Source organism: Carcharodon carcharias, chromosome 21, assembly GCF_017639515.1.
Source record: "Carcharodon carcharias isolate sCarCar2 chromosome 21, sCarCar2.pri, whole genome shotgun sequence".
NCBI lineage: Eukaryota > Metazoa > Chordata > Chondrichthyes > Lamniformes > Lamnidae > Carcharodon > Carcharodon carcharias.
In genome coordinates this window covers 62,268,262-62,289,393 of record NC_054487.1, presented here as the reverse complement: position 1 = coordinate 62,289,393, position 21,132 = coordinate 62,268,262, and the positions used below count along the sequence as shown (strand labels likewise).

General features: G+C 44.1%; 2 protein-coding genes across 4 annotated transcripts in view; one reads left to right on the top strand and one right to left on the bottom strand.

Moving 5' to 3' along the window:
- Nucleotides 1-504: 504 nt before the first annotated feature.
- On the bottom strand, nt 505-8,700 carry tmbim4 (transmembrane BAX inhibitor motif containing 4). Its single transcript, XM_041215603.1, has 7 exons — nt 8,457-8,700; nt 6,860-6,968; nt 6,470-6,575; nt 4,752-4,785; nt 3,339-3,456; nt 2,052-2,097; nt 505-1,255 (listed from the first exon to the last, which is right to left on the bottom strand). Exons 1-7 carry the CDS (start codon nt 8,698-8,700, stop codon nt 1,049-1,051), a joined length of 864 nt encoding a protein of 287 aa, XP_041071537.1. The 3' UTR covers nt 505-1,048.
- helb (helicase (DNA) B) overlaps nt 8,521-21,132 on the top strand; it is a 57,505-nt gene continuing 44,893 nt past the window's right edge. The window contains exons 1-2 of one of the 3 annotated variants that reach the window (XM_041215602.1): nt 8,521-8,605; nt 15,434-15,575. Coding sequence is in view for 1 of the 3 variants with exons in the window: in XM_041215600.1 (XP_041071534.1) it covers nt 20,860-21,058 (199 nt within the window). In the remaining 2 variants the exon portion in view is untranslated. Of the gene's footprint in view, nt 8,606-8,635; nt 8,755-15,433; nt 15,576-20,801; nt 21,059-21,132 lie in introns of those variants that run through there. The other 2 variants (XM_041215601.1, XM_041215600.1) reach the window with 2 other exon arrangements.

Below are 21,132 nucleotides of genomic sequence, written 5' to 3'. Positions count from 1 at the left end.
ATTGACAGATAACTACCAGGCCAGAGTGGCCCCTGTTCAACAAGGCAATTTAACTTATTTGAATATTAGTTACTCCTACTTCTAGGCGAGGGTCTGACTCGTAATCTAAAATGAAACCTGAGAAAGACTTATCAGTTGAATTCCCACTTTGAATCAAATTCCCAAGTACTCACTCTGTCTTCGTCTCGCTCAGGCATAGTCTTCCTTACTGACCACCCCTTACTGTCAGTTGAATTGTTTGGAGTCTTTTAGTGTTTTAAGATTTCAAATTTCTCATCCTGCAATTCAGATCTCTTGACCCTTCTATCTCTAACCTCCTCTACCCCACAAACTTCCTAGGTCTATATGTTCCTCCAATTCACTCATCCGATTTTCATCACTCCAACATTGGCAGCCATGCCTTTGGCTGTCTAAGCCCCTAAGTAAAAGTGGTATTTCACAATTGGCCGCTTTGGAAATGAAAAACAAGTTATGATTTAATACCTTTTAAAATAGACAAATATAAATGGTGAACTGCTCAGATTTTATTCAAAGGGATGGCTTACATGCAATTGAACAAAAATGTTTTTACAGAATAGGACATCAACCTATGAACACTCAAATAATTACAAGAGAGGTATTATTGTATTAGAAAAAAGGATAAGATGACAATCCTTCATTGAATCCATGCCTGATCTAAAATTGCTTTCTCCCAGTTTAGCATCAAATTTCAATTTAGAGCCTAAAGAGAAGTTTTAAACATCTAATTTCAAACCAAAGAAAGCAGACAAAAAACATTGCAGGATTCTGAGTCTGGATTGGTGCCCATTCCAATTTATATTTAAAAAAAAAACTATTTGCCCAAGTGTGTCCTCAAGTCCCCTCAAAGAAAAACTATATAAATTGACTATAATTACTCAAAATTATCTACATCATACAATGAATATAAATATGATCCATCAAGAACAAAATCAGACAATAAATCAGCAAGTCTATACACAACGTGCACCCCTTCATTAAATTTCAGTTAGAGACATATTAACATAATTTTCTTCAATAATCCTCATGATTACTTTTTGTTAAGTGATTGCAGGATTCGAAGGATATGCAGGAATAGATTAATGATATCCAAGTACAAATTAATTGAAGCCAGTACATATTCTTCAGGTGAAAGTTTGTGCATCAGTATGTGTGTGTCATAGATGATAAAGCCACAGAAGAGGAGTGCTCCTGCAGATGCAAATACAAGCTCCACTGTATCGCTCAAGAAGAACAGCTAAAGCAAATTAAGAGACAAACGCGTTAGTAATCCTTTATGGTTGATATCATATGAAAAATGTGAAGCATTTGTCTACAAGGTTATGCTATTAGTATTCTTTCCTTGTAAATTGTACATAGTTAAAACCAGGCCTATCATTACTTACATTTTTCTACATTAAAGACACTATGTAAAAGTTCCAAGGTATACAGAAACAAACCCAGCTTGTTTTTAATATCCCCAGTACAGAAACATTGAGGTATATCTCTGACGGGCACCCTGACATCAAATGATGTTCCAGCACCAAATTATACAAATAGGTCAAAGATTGTTTGGGTCCAATCACTGCAAATCAGGACTAAATGCAATCCAGCTGGAGAGTGCAGATAATCAATCACACTTTATATTGCCCCTTATCAATATTAAAAATCAATCTCCATGTACCGTTGACTATGGTATGTCAATGTATTTTTCCTTCCTTACTTATCTAGACAATGCACTGGGTTATTTTCACCAACGGAATCCGAACCAGTTATGACTTCTGACAGAGCTTTACTACTGTTAGATACACCAGAGTATAGCCTTGCACCAGGACCTTGAAGCTGGTCCCAATGGGTGCTAGCAAAGAATATGTAAATCTCATAAAAAGCAAGAAAGGATTTATAAGATGCTGGTTAAATAATTGAAAACATCCAACTGATTCGCTTATATGAACTAATGTCTCTAGCCACACATTTGTAATAAAATCCACATTAAAAATTATTACGATTTAGAGCAACTAATTTAGTTACAATTTAAACCAACCAATACTTACTCTTAACAACCCAGCCAGGATCAAAATCCACAGACATGCAAAGAGACTAAAGACAAGACAAAATAAAAATGTTGGCATTTAGTCTCATAATCCTGTGTTGATTACATGTAGACATGTACTCTAATCATAAATTCTATTTGGCAACTCAGGCTAAGTTTCATCATAGGACTATGGAAAGTGTTATGATCTGGCACATAGGTAATGCCCATGTTTTATAGTGGGCATTTGGTAAAACCCCTATAAGTTATAGGAGTATACAAACCATTTATTAACAGTACATGAAATCATGAAGGTGCAATTTTGCATTTTTGTAAAAGAAAGCGTTACTCTCAGATTAAATGTATCAAATCATTTCAGTTTGTGGCAAATTTGGCTTCTGAATTGAATCTGGAATTACTGTTATAAAGTCTCACACTGTGCTACATGACACGTTTCCAATTTGGTAATTATAAAGAGGTATTTACTAGGACTGGAACTGTTTTTGTCCACTTAAGATATTTTTTATAGTCTAATGGTAGTGTTCATGAATACTCCAGCACACCATCCAACAACACCCAATGGCTCTTTAACAATAACACTCATCAATGCATGTAGTTACACAATAATATAAATCAGCATGACTACTATAGTCAAGACCTCCATAATGTTTACCTGTAATGTACTAATAAACAGAAACTTATGTTGTAAACATAAATAAGGGCATAAAATTTGGCACTCTTCACTTCTCCTTCTGAAAGTTGTAATTTATGAAACAATCCTTTGGCACATGAAGCACTTCGTACTTTATCCAAGATTCAATCTGAGCGAATTTTGGCAGGATGTGCAACTGCAAGGTATCACAGATCACTAAGTCTGTTCTGAACCAATGTCCACTTTCACAGTACATATACTGTTTCTGCACTTTGCGCAGGGCTGTTAATTAAAATAATTAAAGCTAGTTTATTGTTGTAACTGTGATTAGCTGGCACCTAAAACCTTAAAGCTCCTACCATTAGCGTCAACCGTGTGAACTGAAGTGCCATAAAGTGAACAGAAGCAAGCCAAATGGAAATTTCTGAACTCAAGCCAAATCACAGGAGTAGGTGTAAGAGTAGGCTAGAGAACAAATGTCTTCAGGTCACAATGGAACAGATTACTGTGGTTAATTATTCCCAGTTATATAAAAAGCAAGTTATCAGAAAATTTCATCTGGAAAATGAATGCAGGCTACCATAAGATCCTAAAATAAAAAAGGGCATTATGCAGATCTTCTAAAATATATCCAAGTCTTTTTTCCAGTGCACATACCCTGCTCCATATTTACTGAAGTCTCTCTTTGACTGAAACGTGTAGACAGTCAATGCAACGAATACAGCTGTTGTAAGAATGAACGCTTGCAGAACCACTGAATAGTCATAAAAGGTGACTAAATAAAAAAAAAGTATTTAAAATATGGTTATCACAGAACTTCAAGGCAGATACTACACAATATCTCTGAAGCAACACTTGATTTACTGCAGTATCCTACAGAACTTATTCCACAGGATTAAGCACTAATTGATTGATTAACACAAGAAATTCCATACAGGTGAACAAAAGGTACGGTGGAACTCTCGGATTTCAACTTGTGAAATTAAAAGTTAAGTTGATTTCCTATGAGCTACTAAGGAACATAACCAGATTTACTTGAGGTCATGTCGCATAGCATTCTCAAATAAAGTAACCTAACAGAATATCAACAAGAGCTAATTAAATTTTGCTAAAGAATGTCGGATGACTATTGGTGAATCTGAATATCAATCCAATCTTAGTGCTTTTGGTCAGCCAGAGGTCTAACATACACATAAATCCATTATGATGTGTAACAGTCTCCAATTCAAGTTATTGGAAAAACTACACTCATCCACAAGTGTTTGGTTTACCTAAAATACTGTACACACTTTCTCTCTCCATAAGACATAGGAGCAGAAATTAGGCCAACTGGCCCATTGAGTCTGCTCCACCATTCAATCATGGCTGATAAGTTTCTCAACCCTATTCTCCCCGTAACCTTTGATCCCCTTACCAATCAAGAACCTAGCTATCTCGGTCTTAAATACACTCAATGACCTGGCCTCCATAATTTCCCTGTATCCATAGAACCAGGTGCAGGTTGGCAGAGGTTAGACTTAGAAGTTCCCAAATGTGCACAGGGTTACATGGAATTTAACAAGCTAAAACTACAGTTTAGCAAAGTAGAACACTGTTAACCATGTTGTTGCTTGTCTGGCTAGGATTACCTGAACCACTGGGGTTCTCTGGCACTATTGCAGGAAAAATTTAAGTTCCATGCTGATGGATTCTATTGATCCATTAAATCAGAGTATTGAGACCCTGTTTGACTCAGACTGTTACTAAGATTACCACTGAGGATTAATTTGGTTACCAAATATATTGTCTTGGAATCATACTAATACCAAGAATCATCACAACCACCTCCCATCCAAGGAATTATAAACCAGGAAAATTAAAGAAAATTTTACTCGTGATATTTTCGTATCAAACTTTCCCTGATCATATTTTCGTAGCAAAACAATCAAAGACGTCATATGAATATTCATATCAACGTGGTGGCAGTTTTACTATTTCAAAGTACCCATTACTTGAAAAAACCCATGTGACTTAAATCAAAATGTTACACCTTCCTGCAAGCAAGAGCTAAAATTGAGAAAAAGCCCTTACCAGCAGCAGCCACAGCCGAAGCTTCCAGCAGGGTCTGTAGAGAAAACGTTTACTATATGTTTAAAAACACACATGCAGCTACAGTTTGCAACTCTCCACTTAAAAAACTGAGACAGAAATGTCTGTATAAAAATCAAAACCAGAATGTGATAGTTCTGTATATTTATGCAATTTGTAATCATCTTCTTGAATTCTCTGACTGAAGGCAGGTCCAATCAACAACACCATGACCTCCATCACAGGCAGGGCAAGGAGGAAGGTCCTAAATTTACCCCAGCTAGAATGTGGAAGGATGCCTATGCTATTGGCACCAATCTGATCCACAACAGCAGTCTAGCCAACTGAGTGAATCAGACCCCCCAAGGCGTCCAAATTACTGTGGCAACATATACTTTTACATGTTGTACATGGAGCTATGGATAGTGGTGGTAGAAGCTCCAATTCTCTTTCCATCTTTGTGTAGACCAGGAATCTCTCCCGCTCTGCAGTGGGACTTGAACCCGGTGGAACGCTACCCACTGTGCCATAAGATCTCCCATAGTTTATAATAGTAAACATTAAAAATGGAGCCCATCTTTCCACACCTGACAGTTGTTAGTTCTGGCAGTTGATGAGTACTGCACAACTGAACTAGGTCCAAGTGCTGTAGCTGAAATTAGATTTATATCAGCTACAATAACTTGGAAAGCCTGGCAGTTTCTCTACTTCTTTCTCAACAATTGCTGCCAGATCTGCTGAGATCTTCCAGCATTTTCTGTTTAATTTCAGATTTCCAGCATCCATGGTATTTTGTTTTTATATAATTTGGAAAGTCAGTTCATCCCATACCAGACTTGGTAATAACTGGTTTAAAATGGCTATTTTAAATTTAAAAGGATGTATTCCAAATGCTATTGTTAAAGTATTATGGTAATTCATTACCTTGCTGTGCCATTTGGATTATGTAGATCAATTAACTTGTAAATACATATGACTGTCACTTGTTAAGATATTACATTTATTCAGCAATAGGCAATAGGAGAATGTGGTGAGCATCCCTTGTGATCTTCAGTGAATTATATACTTCAATTCAGGGGCAATTTCTAAACCCTGACTGGTAAATCTACAAGGATGCAAGTTTCAGTTCATAGGAGACTCAATCTGCTTCCAGAAATTACTTTTAACCTTGAAGAAAAATGTATTGGAGAAATAGTCTGAACAGTCAACAGTACTAAAAAAAAATTGCAAAATCACTACCTAAATTTGTCAACATTTGAAGTTTAGTGTAATGCAAACTTGAACATTACCACAAACTTCTATATTGTAATTCAAATCTGAGGAACAATTAAACCTCAACATAATTCTCATAGTTCGCTGATTTTATGAATGGAAGCCAAGACTTGCATGTTTTCATTTGGCAATTTTTCAAATATATGTAAATTGCTTAATCTTATTTATAAGAACAAGATTCCAGTTTTCCAAGAGTATTAAAAATATTTACAGAAATTAAACAAGGAGCATCTGCATATTCAATGATTCTATGGGAGCATGTTTTGCTAGTGTTTTGCCAGGTTTCTAAATTAAGCATTACACAATTGAATCTCACAATAAGAGAAATTGGCTAGACAAACTTTACTTTCGTATAGGTCCAGGCATCTGATAACAACAGCTTAACTTGGTGAAATGGAGTTAGAAAGTTGGTATATAATCTCAATTCAATTATTTTGTTGAGTACTTACAAAAGCAAACAGGAGATACAGATTAACGGGATGCTGATGTCTGTAGATTGCCAGAGCAATTATTAGACCCAGGGATCCTAAACATGCTACCAATAGCAATGCGGGACTAGAATAGGAACAAGCAATAAATTAGAAGTGCATATATAACAAAAAAAAGTACGCATGCTTTTATTAAATTTGAAATCAGTTTATTATACAGTGGCAGTCTGCAATAGAAGAACAATTGCAATTAATTTCAATTTTAGAACTGGAATTGAGTTGTCTTAAATTACTGTCCCTGGAACGGTCACATCAGATCTCACATTGGTCAAAACAAAGACAAAATAATTCTGGGAAAAGATTCCCTAATCCATTAGTATGTAATTTATATTATGTAACTATAGGAGTTACCTTCCATGAACAACATCCTTGACTGTATCACTATACATGAACACTGCAGACGTCACAGTAGTAAGAATAATCTGGACAGACAAAATGCTGTACACCTTCCGCAGAAACCCTGTCACAAGGAAAGAACTGACATTAAGCAGATAACATCTAGAAGAAACACAAGCATTATACATCTGGTGAATACTTGTTAATCTCACCAAACCATAATAGTGCTTTCACCCTTAGTCCTTGTCATTAGGGGTTAACCATTCTACATCTTCCACACACCTTTTGCACCTGCAGCTGATATTTGAACCATCACTCCCATGCCACCTTCCAGAATGTTTGGTGATTCACAAAGAATTGCCTTGTGACCCACAATCAGTCTTACCCCACCTAGTCACATATTTCACCGTATAACCTGAAGTTGTGTAGCCCTCATCACATCGTGGCCTTGAAGTGCCATAGGATTTTTAAAAAATATACGCTACAGAAGCAGTTGAAATTGTATTTCTAACAGCAAGACTTTAAATATAACCGAGGGTAATACCCACTTGTGCAATAGATCTATTCATTTCTTGAAAAACTATAGATTCCCACCTTCAGGCAGAGATTAAGTGATTGTGCTATGATTTTTAGGGATGTTCTTTACGATTCTGAAGTACAGGATCTGAAACCTGGAGCAGTCAAGGGTTTCATCAGCCCTCCCCCTCCACATCTCTCCCTGCCACTTTCCTGCTCACCATCTCAACCTCCCCATCTTGCACTTTCCCCCTCCCACTAACCCCTTTCTTCACGCCATATCTCCGCCCTATCAGCCGCTACTCCCTCTCCCCTTCCCCCTAATCCCCCACCCTGTCCCCCTACGCCCTCTCCCCGCACCCCACCCTGTCCCCCTCCCCTTACCCCACCCTGTCCCCCTACTCCCCCTCCCCTTACCCCGCCCTGTCCCCCCACCCCCTCTCCCCTTACCACGCCCTGTCCCCCCACCCCCTCGCCCCTCACCCCGCCCTGTCCCCCACTCCCCCTCACTGCGCCCTGTCCCCCTACTCCCCCTCCCCTCACCCCACCCTGTCCCTCTACTCCCTCTCCCCTTACACCACCCTGTCCCTCTACTCCCTCTCCCCTTACACCACCCTGTCCCCCTACTCCCTCTCCCGTTACACCACCCTGTCCCCCTACTCCCTCTCCCGTTACACCACCCTGTCCCCCTACTCCCTCTCCCGTTACACCACCCTGTCCCCCTACTCCCTCTCCCGTTACACCACCCTGTCCCCCTACTCCCTCTCCACTTCCCCTCGCCCTCCTTCCCCTCCCCCACACTCTCCCTGTCACCTTCCCTCGTCCCCTCCCCCTTTTTCCCAACCCACTCCACCCCCTTTTTCCCACCCATCTCTTCCTTCCCTGCCCTCAGCCCCTACCCAATCTCCTCACTTCTCTCCTCTCACTTCTCTCCCCGACCCTCAGCCCCTACCCCACCCCTCCTCCTCCTCTCCACCCCCCGGGTGTCTCCCACCTCCCTGGCCGCTCCCCTAGCTGCTGGGGCCCGTGAGCGCCTGGCGTCGTCTCTCAGTCTGTGAAACGTCTCCTGTTTTGTTTTTATTTCCGACCCTCTCACCCATGCGGATGTCGAGGCTGGCTGACGCCACACTGCTGCCATAGTTGAAGTCATCCTCGATGGAGGATCTGGGATAAGGATCCATTTCTTCCCCAAACAGCAAAGATCCCTCAGCCTCGATCGCGAGACGACGATCAACCACTTCCGAGGTGATCCCTGTGACCTTTGCTGTTGACACCGTCCAATCCCAGAACAGCTGGAGCTTTGTAAAGGTTCCCAAAAGTGAAACTCTCATCGACCTCATCCTTTTCTAAACCCGGACTAATTACAAACACAAAATACCGCAGCCGCTGGACAGGTTCCATTTTGTTTTTTTTTATTGATTCGTATTTGATTCGTTTCTTTCTTCTGCCTTCACCTCGGGGGGAGGGGCATTCGGACAGTTGCTGCGCAGCCATTCTCACCCGATTTACTCACATTTCTTGTTTCTTTCCTGGAGCCATTACCGCTCCCTTTGGCTTTTCCACTGTGAAATTTGTTGACATTTCATCTCTGCCCTCCATTCTTTCTACCCCTCCTCCTCCTCTTGCAGCTGCTCTTCCACTTGCTCAAAACCTATTGTATTTCTACCTTTCCTCAGTTCTGAGGAAGGGTCATCCAACTGAAACCTGAACTCCGTTTCCCTAATCAGACCAGGTTGACCAACCGTCACATATTTTACGGGAACAGCCTGTGTCCCGGGTTATATGTTGTCAGTTCACTGTTTTTGATGTCATTGAGGCCTTTGAGTGGTGCGCGTACACAATATGCATCTGTGCATTCGCAATCCTCCCAGCAGCAACACCCCACCCCTGGGTTCTGCAGCTCCCCAAACCCACCTCCCCGGCTCTGCAACCCCACTAGCCCCTTACCCCACGACCCCCTCCCCGGCTCTGCAACCCCCCTACCCCCTTCCCCCACGACCCCCACCCCTACCCCCTCCCCTACCCACGACCCCCTCCCCTACCTCCGCCGCAACCCTGGTTGTTTTTAGAATGACATAAAGGCAGCAATCACTCATAAGGGGTTGTGCAAAAAAGTTGTGTTCATTTATTTAAACTAGGCACATGAGGACATATATACATAGATAGAAAGCTTGACGACATCGGCAGCAGAGCTGTAGGCTGTATGCTCAGCTCACAGGCCAAAGCATAACTGATCACATAACACACTTCCCTTCTGGTGATGGCATGCTGCGGTCCCTTAAAGGCACACTACAACAAAAACGTCCCTTAATTTTCCCCCTGAGAGTTAGTCACCCTGAATCAGATGCTGCCTGACTTACTGCATTTTCAATTTTTAATCCACACCATTCTAAATCTGACCAGATCAGTCTAACCAGTGCAATAAAAACTGACAGTTTATTTCTCTCACTCAATGCAGGTCAATTCAAAAGAAAGACTTGCACTTCCATAATGTCTTTCACAACCTCCAGTCAAAATGAACAAATACATTAACCGAAGGCTCCAGCTGAGAAACATTGACTTGGATTTTGTGGTCAGCAGTGCTCATCATCACTACATTTGCCCACAGTTCTCTGGGCTTTTGCTCTACAATTTCCTGTAATTAAATAGTCAAAACAGCACACCATCCTCTACAGGGGATCTTGGATTTATATGAACAGTGTGCTTTCTTAACCAATAAAATCAAAAAATCCTTAAAAAAACATGTGGAGTCGAAAACAGGAAGTACAAGTTGGAATATTTACTTCAATGTAAAATCACATATAGAACTCAAAGTAGAGACAAAGAAATGGGATTAAGACTCGCATAAGAGATTATTAGCAAAATAAACACAAGAAATTGGAGGTAACCTGATGATATGGGTTGGTAATTGGTTGGGAGGTAAGAGACAGAGCAGCAATAAAGGGAATGTTGTCTGATTGTTAGGTAATGAAAATTGGTCTAAAGAGAGATCTGTAGTGACAGCTTTTCACCATATGCATGAACGACTTGGATGAAGGTATAATAAGTTGTATATCCAAGTTTTTAGAGCAGGAAGTTACAAAGGGACATAGGGAAATTAATTGAGTGGGAAAATCTATGGCAGTTGGAGTACAATGTCATAAAGGTCTAGAGCACAGAAAAAGGCCCTTTGGCCCATCAAGTCTGCGCCAGTCAAACAATTACCTAACTATTCTAATCCCATTTTCCAGCACAAGGCCCATATCCTTGTATGCCATGGCATCGCAAGTGCACATCCAAATGCTTCTTAAATGTTATGAGGGTTTTTGCCTCTACCACGCTTTCAGGCAGTGAGTTCCAGATTCCCACCACCCTCTGGTGAAAAAATTCTTCCTCACATCCCTACTAAGCCTCCTGCCCCTTACCTTAAATCTATGCCCCCTGGTTATTGATCCCTCCATCAAGGGGAAAAGTTCCTTCCTATCTACCCTATCTATGCCCCTCATAATTTTATACACCTCAATCATTTCCCCCCCTCAAACTCCTCTGCTCCAAGGAAAATAACCCCAGTCTATCCAATCTCTCCTCATAACTAAAACTCTCCAGCCTAGGCAACATCCTGGTAAATCTCCCCTGCACGGTCTCTAGTGCAATCACATCCTTCCTGTAATGTGAATTCCTGAACTGCATGCAATACTCTAGCTGTGGCCTAACTAGTGTTTTACACAGTTCCAGCATAACCTCCCTGGTCTTAGATTCTATGACTCAGCTAATAAAGGCAAGTATCCCATATTAACTACCTTATCTATCTGTCCCGCTACCTTAAGGGACTGGTGGACATGAATACCGAGGTCCCTCTGATCCTCGGTACTTCCCAGGGTTCTACCAATCATTGTGTATTCCCGTGCCATGTTTGTCCTGCCGAAGTGCATCACCTCACACTTATCTGGATTAAATTCCATTTGCCACTCATCAGCCCAGCTGACCAGCCCGTCTATATCCTCCTGTAATCTAGGCTATCCTCCTCACTACTTACCACCCCACCAATTTTCATGCAATCCGCGAACTTATTGATCAACCCTCCTACATTCAACTCTAAATCATTTAAATATATCACAAACAGCAAGGGACCCAACACCGATCCCTGTGGGACCCCACTGGACACAGGCATCCAGTCACAAAAACACCCCTTGACCATCATGTCCTGCTTCCTGCCACTCAGCCAATTCTGGATCCAATTTGCCAAATTGGCTTGGATCCCATGGGCTCTTACCTTCGTTATCAGTCTCCCATGCAGGACCTTATCAAAAGTTTTGCTGAAGTCCAAGCAGACTACGTCAAATGCATTGCCCTCATCTACATATCTGGTCACTTCTTTGAAAAATTCAATCAAATTGGTTAGAAATGACCTCCCCTTGACAAAACCATGCTGACTGTCCTTGATTAATCCCTGCCTCTCCAAGTGTAGATTCATTCTGTCCCTCAGAATTGCTTCCAATAATTTCCCTACCACTGAGGTTAGACTGACTGGCCCTTCCTCCCTTCTTGAATAATGGTACCACATTGGCTTTCCTCCAGTCCTCTGGCACCTCTCCTGTGGCCAGAGAGATATTAAAAATTATTGCCAGCGCCCCTGCTGTCTCCCCCCTTGCCTCGCTCAACAGCCTGGGATACATTTCATCCAGGCCTGGAGATTTATCTACTTTTAAGCCTGCCAGACCACTTAGAACCTCCTCCTTTTCTATGCTAATTTCTTTAATTATATCACAGTCCTTCTGCTTGATTTCCATACCCATGTCATCCCTCTCACTTGTGAACACCGAAACAAAGTATTCATTTAGAACCCTACCTACGTCTTCCAACTCCACACACAAATTACCACAATAGTCCTTAATGGGCCCTAATCTTTCTCTAGTTATGCTCTTAATCTTAATGTATTTGTAAAATAACTTTGGATTTTCCTTTATTTACCTGCCATTGTTATTTCATACCCCTTTTTTGCTCTCCTAATTTCCTTTTTAAGATCCCCCCTATACATTCAGCTTCTGCTGTTTTGAGCCCTTGGTATCTGCCATAAGCCTCCCTTTTCCTCTTTATCCAATCCTGTATATCCCTCGACATCCAGGGTTGCCTGGATTTGTTGGTCCCACCCTTTGCCTTTACTGGAATATATTGGCCCTGTACTCTCCCTATTTCCTTCTTGAATGAGTCCCACTGCTCTGATGCAGATTTACCTAAAAGTAGCTGTTCCCAGTCCACTCTGGCCAAATCATATCTGATCTCATTAAACTCAGCCTTCCCTCAATTTAGAACTCAGATTTCTGGGCCTTCCTTGTCCTTTTCCATAACAACCTTGAATCTAATGGAGTTATGATCACTATCAGCAAAATGCTCCCCCACTGATACCTCTACCACTTGCCCAGCTTCATTCCCTAAAATTAAGTCCGGGACTGCCACCTTCTATGTATTGGCCTAAAAAGCTTTCCTGGATGCATTTTAAGAAGTCTGCTCCCTCTAAACCTATCACACTATGACTAACCCAGTTAATGTTGGGGAAGTTGAAATCCCCCACTATTACTACCCTATTATTTTTACATTTCTCTGAAATTTGCCTAAATATCTGCTCTTCTATTTCTCTCTGTTTGGGGGCTTATAATACATTCCCAGCAATGTAATTGCTCTTTTTTTGTTTTTAAGTTCTACCCATATGACTTCTTTTGAGGATCCATCTAAGATGTCATCCCTCCTTACTGCTGTAATTGATTCCTTGATCAATATTGCGATACACCCTCCTCTCTTACCTCCTTCCCTGTCTCGCCTGAAGACCCTATATCCTGGAATATTGAGCTGCCAATCCTGCCCCTCTCTCAACCATGTATCTGTGAAAGCAATGATACCATACTTCCATGTGTTAATTTGTGTCCTCAACTCATCTGCCTTATTTGTCAGACTCCTTGCATTAAAACAAATACCAACCAACCTTGCCAATCTCCCTTGTGCTTCAACTGGCCCATAATTTCTATGCCTCCCAGGCTCACTTGCTCTCTCTTCTAATTTTGGCTGTGCATCTCCCCCTGCTGAACCTCCTCTCAGGATCCCATTCCCCTGCCAAGTTAGTTTAAACCCTCCCCAACAGCACTAGCAAACCTCCCTGCAAGGATGTTGGTCCCATTCCGGTTCAGGTGCAACTCATCCGCCTTGTACAGGTCCCTCTGCCCCCAGAAACAGTCCCAATGTCCCAGAAATCTAAAGCCCTCTCTCCTGCACCATCGCTCCAGCCATGCATTTATTTGGGCTAACCTCCTATTTCTATACTCACTAGCGTGTGGCACCGGAAGTAATCCAGGGATTACTACATCTGATGTCTTGTTTTTTAATCTGCTTCCTAGCTCCCTAAATTCTGTTTGCAGGACCTCATCCCTCTTTCTACCTATGTTGTTGGTACCAATATGTACCATGATCTCTGTCTGTTTGCCCTCCCCCTTTAGAATGCCCTGCAGCCATTCAATGACATCCTTGACCCTGGCACCAGGGAGGCAACATAGCATCCTGGAGTCACGTCAGCGGCTGCAGAAACGCTTGTCTGTTCCCTTTACTATCGAATCTCCTACCACTATTGCTCTGCCCCTCTTTTTTCTCCCTCCCTGTGCAGCTGAGCCACTCACAACGCCATGAACGTGGCTGCACTCCCCAGGGGAACCGTCACTCTTACTGTTTTCCAACACAGAAAAACGGTTCCTGAGCAAGATACACCCTGGGGATTTCCTGACTACCTGCCTGACACCTTTCTTCTGACTGATGGTCACCCATTCCCTCTCTGTCTGCACTTCCGTAAGCTGTGGGGTGACCATGTCTAAAAACGTGCTAGCCACGAAACTCTTAGCCTCACAGATGCACCTCAGTGCCTCCAGCTGCAGCTTAAGCTCCGAAACTCGGAGCTCAAGTAGCTGCAGCTGCTGGCACTTACTGCACATGTGGTCGGTCAGAGCGCAAGGAGTATCTAGGACTTCCCATATGTTGCAGGCGGTACATAACACGGGACTGAGTTGCCCTGCCATGCCTCTAGTTGAAAAAAAAACCTTACTTTAAGTTAAATACAGGAAAAAAAGTTAAATTATTTATGTACTTTAAATAAAAACTAGAACGCTTACCTTTCCTTAGCTTAGTCTATTTTAAACTGGAGAAAAATTGGAGAAAAAAACTGGACAAAAACACTTACCCACTACTCACTAATCAGCTCTCATCTTTGTACCGATGTCACTTTTTGAAGTCTTTTTTAATGTTAGGAAGTAGATCAGAGAAAGACAAATAGGAACATTTTCTTTTTGCTGAAAGCATGAGAAGGAAAGAGATTTTATACCATGTACACAAATCACTAAAAGCTGTTGCACCAGTAGAATTAGTAATCAAAAAAGCTCTTGGAATGTTGGCCTCTATCTCAAGATGCTGGAACACAGATGGGGGAAGCTAATGCTTCAGTTTTACTGTACAGAGCCTGGTCAGAGCTCACCTGGATTCAGCTTTGTGCACTAAACTTTGGGAAAAGAAAAGACAGATTGGTATTTATATAGCACGTTTCATGACCACTGGATGTCTCATAGTTTATAGCCACTGAAGTACTTTTGAAGTGTAATCACTGCTGTAATGCAAGAAACTGATGTGTACACAGCAAACCCCCACAAACAGCAATGTGATAATGGCCAGATAATTTGTTTTTTTTGTGATGTTGATTGAGGTATAAATATTTGCCAGGACAACAGGGATAACTCCCCTGCATTTCTTTGAAATATGCCATATTGGGATCTTTTACATCCAGCCAAGCAGGCAGACAGGGTCTCAGTTTAATGTCAGTGCAGTGCTCCCTCAGTACAGTACTTGATTTTTAATGTTTAGGCCCTGGAGTGGGACTTGAACCCAGAACCTTGAGATTCAGAGATGAGAGTGCTACCAACTAAGCCGCAAAAGATAGAAAATGTTGGAAATAGTCAACAGGTCAGGCAGGATCCGTGAAGAGAGAAACAGAGTTAACATTTTAGGCAATTGCTGCTGCATAGGGAAATTTTTCAAAGTCTGCATCTTTACTCTCTTTAACAGAACTCGGATGTGGGCTATCTTGGTAATGAGTGAATGAGGAACAAGGGAACAAAGACCGTGGATTCTCACTGGGAGAGCCATTGGAAAGGGAAAAGGAAAGTCCTTGAACTAAATTCTATTCAACTCTGAAACTTCAAAACAAGTAACTATTGAGATAGAAACTATTTCTAAAGGATCAGTATAAAAGAATCAGGGGAGTGGGGGTTGAGTAAGGGGGTTACAGGACAGAGTGCCAGTCACTGGAGAACCTGTCTTCACCTTGTGTAGTACAGGGGATTATGGGAGAGTTCCAGGGTTAATATCAGTAGGTTATGGTTTATTACGGGTAAAAATCATCACTTTACATGTATTACTACTGGTTACATTTAGTCTTTGTCAGTGAGTTATTGTGTTTTTGCTGGTCATCTGACTCATAATGTTTCCTTTTGTGACTCAGTGTCATATTTTGTTTCATAATGTTCATGTGAAGTGCCTTGGGACATTTTATTACGTTAAAGGTGCTATTTATAAATATGAAGAGTTGTTGTTGTAAATATCAATTATATTTGCATAAAAGCAAAATACTGCAGATGCTGGAAATCTGAAACAAAAACAAAAATAGCTGGAAAAACTCAGCAGGTCTGACAGCATCTGCGGAGAGGAACACAGTTAACGTTTCAAGTCCGTATTACTCTTCATCAGAACTAAGGAAATATAGAAATGTTGTGAAATATAAGCTGGTTGAGGGGGGTGAGACAGGTAGAGCTGGATAGAGGGCCAGTGATAGGTGGAGGCAAAGAAGAGATTGCCAAAAATGTCATAGACAAAAGGACAAATGGATGTTGATGGTGGTGATATCTAAGGAATGCGCTAATGGTGACATTAAGGGTAGAAAGCAGGACAAGCAAGTGACAGATGGCCCTAGTGTGGGGGTGGGGTGGGGGGAAAGGATCGAAATGGGCTAAAAGATGGAGATAAAATGATACATCGTAATAAATTTAAAAATAGGTGGGAAAAGAAAAATACGTTTTAAAAATTATAAATTATTGGAAAAAGGGGGGAATGGAGGAGAGAGTTCATGATCTGAAGTTGTTGAACTCAATGTTAAGTCCAGAAAGCTAGTCAGAAGATAAGGTCAGAAGATAAGGTGCTGTTCCTCCAGTTTGCATTGTGCTTCACTGGAACATTGCAGCAGGCCAAGGATGGACATATGGGCAAGAGAGTAGGGTGGTGTGTTGAAATGGCAAGCGATAGGGAGGTCTGGGTCATGCTTGCGGACAGACCGAAGGTGTTCCGCAAAGCGGTTACCCAGTCTGAGTTTGGTCTCTCCTATGTAGAGGAGACCGCATTGGGAGCAGTGAATGCAGTAGATTAAATTGAGGGAAGTGCAAGTGAAATGCTGCTTCACTTGAAAGGAGTGTTTGGGCCCTTGGATGGTGAGGAGGGGGGAAGTAAAGGGGCAGGTGTTACATCTTCTGCGGTTGCATGGCAAGGTGCCGTGGGAGGGGGGTTGAGGTGTAGGGGGTGATGGAGGAGTGGACCAGGGTGTCCTGGAGGGAACGATCCCTGCGGATGCTGCCGGGGGGGTGAAGGGAAGATGTATTTGGTGGTGGCAACATGCTGCAGTTGGTGGAAATGGCGGAGGATGATCCTTTGAATGCGGAGGCTGGTGGGGTGATAAGTGAGGACAAGGGGGACCCAATCATGGTTCTGGGAGGAAGAGGAATGTGTGACGGCGGATGTGCGGCAGATGGGCCGGACACAGTTGAGGGCCCTGTCAACCACCGTGGATGGAAAACCTCGGTTAAGGAAGAAGGAAGACATGTCAGGTGAACTGTTTTTGAAAGTGGCATCATTATAACAGGTGCGACGGAGGCGAAGGAACTGAGAGAATGGGATGGAGTCCTTACAGGAAGCGGGGTGTGAGGAGCTGTAGTCAAGGAGTCGGTAGGCTTGTAATGAATATTGGTGGACAGTCTATCACCAGAAATTGAGACAGAGATGTCAAGAAAGCGGAGGGAAGTGTCAGTGATGGACCATGTGAAAATGATGGAGGGGTAGAAATTGGAAGCAAAATTAATACATTTTTCCAGGTCCAGACGAGAGCATGAAGCAGCACCGAAGAGTCATCGATGTACCAGAGAACGATTTGTGGGAGGGGGCCTGAGTAGGACTGGAACAAGGAATGTTCCACATACCCCATAAAGAGACAGGCATAATTGGGGCCCATACAGGTACCCATGGCCACACCTTTTATTTGGAGGAAGTGAGTTTAAGGAGAAATTGTTTAGTGAGAGCACAAGTTCAGCCAGATGGAGGAGAGTAGTGGTGGATGGGGATTGTTCGGGCCTCTGTTCAAGGAAGAAATGGAGAGCCCTCAGACCATCCCGGTGGGAGATGGAGGTGTAGAGGGATTAGACGTCTATGGTGAAGAGGCGGTGGTTGGGGCCAGGGAACTGGAAATTGTTGATATGATGTAGGGCGTCAGAGGAATCGCGGATGTAGGTGGGAAGAGACTGGACAAGGGGAGAGAGAATGGAGTCTAGAGAGCAAGAAATGAGTTCCATGGGGCAGGAACAGGCTGACATGACTGGTATGCCGGGACAGTCCTGTTTGTGGATTTTGGGTAGGAGGTAGAAGCGGGCCGTCCAAGGTTTGGAGACTATGAGGTTGGAAGCTGTGGAGGGAAGATCTCCAGAGGAGATGAGGTCAGTGACAGTCCTGGAAACAATGGCTTGATGTTCAGTGGTGGGGTCATGATCCAGGGGGAGGTAGGAGGAAGTGTCTGTGAGTTGACGCTCAGCCTCTGCAAGATTGAGGTCAATGTGCCAGACAACAACAGCACCACCCTTGTCAGCAGGTTTGATGACAAATTCAGGGTTGGACCTGAGAGAACAGAGTGCAGCAAGCTCGGAAAGAGACAGGTTAGAGTAGGTGAGAGACGCAGAGAAATTGAGACGACTGAGGTCACGCCGACAGTTCTTAATGAAAAGATCAAGAGCAGTTAAGAATCCAGAGGGAGGGGTCCAGGAGGAGGGAGAATATTGGAGGCAGGTAAAAGGATCCATTGAACCAGGAGATGACTTCTGTCCAAAGAAGTGAGCACGGAGACAAAGGCAGCGAAAGGAGAGTCCAGTGTCGTACCGAGCCTGAAATTCATTGAGGTGAGGGCGTAAGGGTATGAAACTGAGTCCTTTGCTGAGCACTGAACGTTCAGCACCAGAGAAGGGAAGGTCAGAAGGTATGATGAAATACATGGCCGGGGCTGGGATCGGAAGACGGGATGGGGTCAGAGGGATGGGCAGGGGTGGAGGGTCCTGGATGGGCGTTGGTGTCGATGAGTTGCTGGAGCTTGCGTTCCTTTGCACCTGAAAGAAAGAGACAAAGTTTCTTGTTGAGGCATTGGATGAGATGAAGAATAAAATGAAACTGGGGGCAAGGACAGCTTAGAGATAGGGTGAGTCAGTGCTGCTGGAGGGAGAGGTCGAGTGTGTTCATATGGCGCCGCATGGCGCTGAGTGTGGATCTCAGGATGCGAGGAGAACAGCAATCCGAGGAGCGTTGTATGTCCTGGAGATACCTGTAATCCTGGGTGAGTTCGAAACATGAGGGATGGAATTTCAGTTGGAATCCACATGGGGTAAGTCAGAGACGGAGGCAGTCACTGAGGAAGGAAACATGGCTGTGAAAGTGAGTTTTAGTAAACACCTGGTTAAACACCAGGAGAGAAATGGACAGTAATGAAGGTGAACAAGGCAAAAGAGACAAGTGGAAATCCTGTTGGAGAGAAGAGCAGTACTTCTTCAAGGTAGGCATTCCTGGAAGGGAAGTGGCTGTCTATTAAACACTAAGATAAAAGCAAAATACTGCGGACGCTGGAAATCTGAAACAAAAACAAAAATAGCTGGAAAAACTCAGCAGGTCTGACAGCATCTGCGGAGAGGAAAACAGTTAACATTTCAAGTCTGTTTATATTTACAGACCTGGTCATAATGCCACATGATTAAAAAGACTTCCCCCTCCCAATTCTTGCAACCAGAGTTGGCAGCCCTATTCTTTACATTTATTGAATTTTAAAAGCGTTCCAAAAACGTTTGCATAGTGAGGGCCCGGTCGATTAAAGAAAATTAGCTTGCTGGGATGTTCAGTCAAAGCAGCAAATGTAGCAGCGTCATGTATGTTAAGGTGGGAGTTGAGAGTTGCTGACGATTGGATTATTCAGGTGGGTGTGAGCAGGAATGGGCGGGTTGCAATTTGCCTAGTCTGGGCTGGGCGGAGCTGATCTGAGTCGGGCTGGGTGGAGCTGAGCTGAGCTGGCATGAGTTGAGCTGGGCTGAGCGGAGCCGAGCTGAGTCGGGCTGAGCTGTGCTGGGCTGAGCTGAGTCGGGCTAAGGTGCGCTGGGCAGAGCTGAGTCGGGCTGAGCTAAACTGAGCTGGACGGAGCTGAGTGGGGTTGAGCCGGCATGAGTCGAGCTGGGCTGAGCTGAGCTGGGCGGAGCTGAGTGGGGTTGAGCTGGCATGAGTCGAGCTGGGCTGAGCTGAGCTAAGCTGAGTCGGGCTGAGCTGTGCTGGGCTGAGCTGGGCGAAGCTGAGTCGGGCTGAGCTGAGTCGGGCTGAGCTGTGCTGGGCTGGGCGGAGCTTAGTCAGGCTGAGCTGTGCTGGGCTGCGCTGAGCTGAGTCGGGTTGAGCTGGCATGAGTTGAGCTGGGCTGAGCTGAGCTGAGTCTGGCTGAGCTGAGCTGAACAGGGCTGAGCTGTGCTGGGCTGGGCGGAGCTGAGTTCGGCTGAGCTGTGCTGGCATGAGTTGAGCTGGGTTGAGCTGTGCTGGGTTGAGCTGGGTGGAACTGAGTCGGGTTGAGCTGAGCTGAATTGGGCGGAGCTGAGCTGAAGGGCGGGGCTGGGCGGAGCTGAGTGGGGTTGTGCTGGCATGAGTCGAGCTGGGCTGAGCTGAGCTAAGCTGAGTCGGGCTGAGCTGTGCTGGGCTGAGTCAGGCTGAGCTGTGCTGGGCTGAGCTGAGTCAGGTTGAGCTGGCATGAGTTGAGCTGGGCTGAGCTGAGCTGAGTCTGGCTGAGCTGAGCTGAACTGGGCGGAGCTGAGTTGGGCTGAGCTGTGCTGGGCTGAGCTGAGCTGAGCTGTGCTGGGCTGAGCTGAGCTGGGTCGGGCGGAGCTGTGCTGGGCTGAGTTGAGTTGAGCTGGGCGGAGCTGTGCTGGGCTGAGTTGAGTTGAGCTGGGCGGAGCTGTGCTGGGCTGAGTTGAGTTGAGCTGGGCGGAGCTGTGCTGGGCTGAGTTGAGTTGAGCTGGGCGGAGCTGTGCTGGGCTGAGTTGAGTTGAGCTGGGCGGAGCTGTGCTGGGCTGAGTTGAGTTGAGCTGGGCGGAGCTGTGCTGGGCTGAGTTGAGTTGAGCTGGGCGGAGCCGGCCCAGCCTGTTCCCCCTCTCACTGTACCCACCATGTCCGGGCGGCGCGCGGCCCTGGGGATTCCCATTGTTGTGAGAGGATATATTTTACCGTCGGTCGAGGACAATGTGCTGGAAGGTTCGGACACGGAGGAGGAGGAGGAGGAGCCGCAGTTCCTGGATCTCAAAGACATGATGAGCGTCTCCGACGGCGCAAGTACCATCAAAGCCTCGTCCGTGGCGCGGCGGTTCGGTAAAAAAAAAAATTCATCTTGCAATCTGTTCGATGAAGTTTAATTTTTTTTTGCCCAGCTCGACCATTGCTGG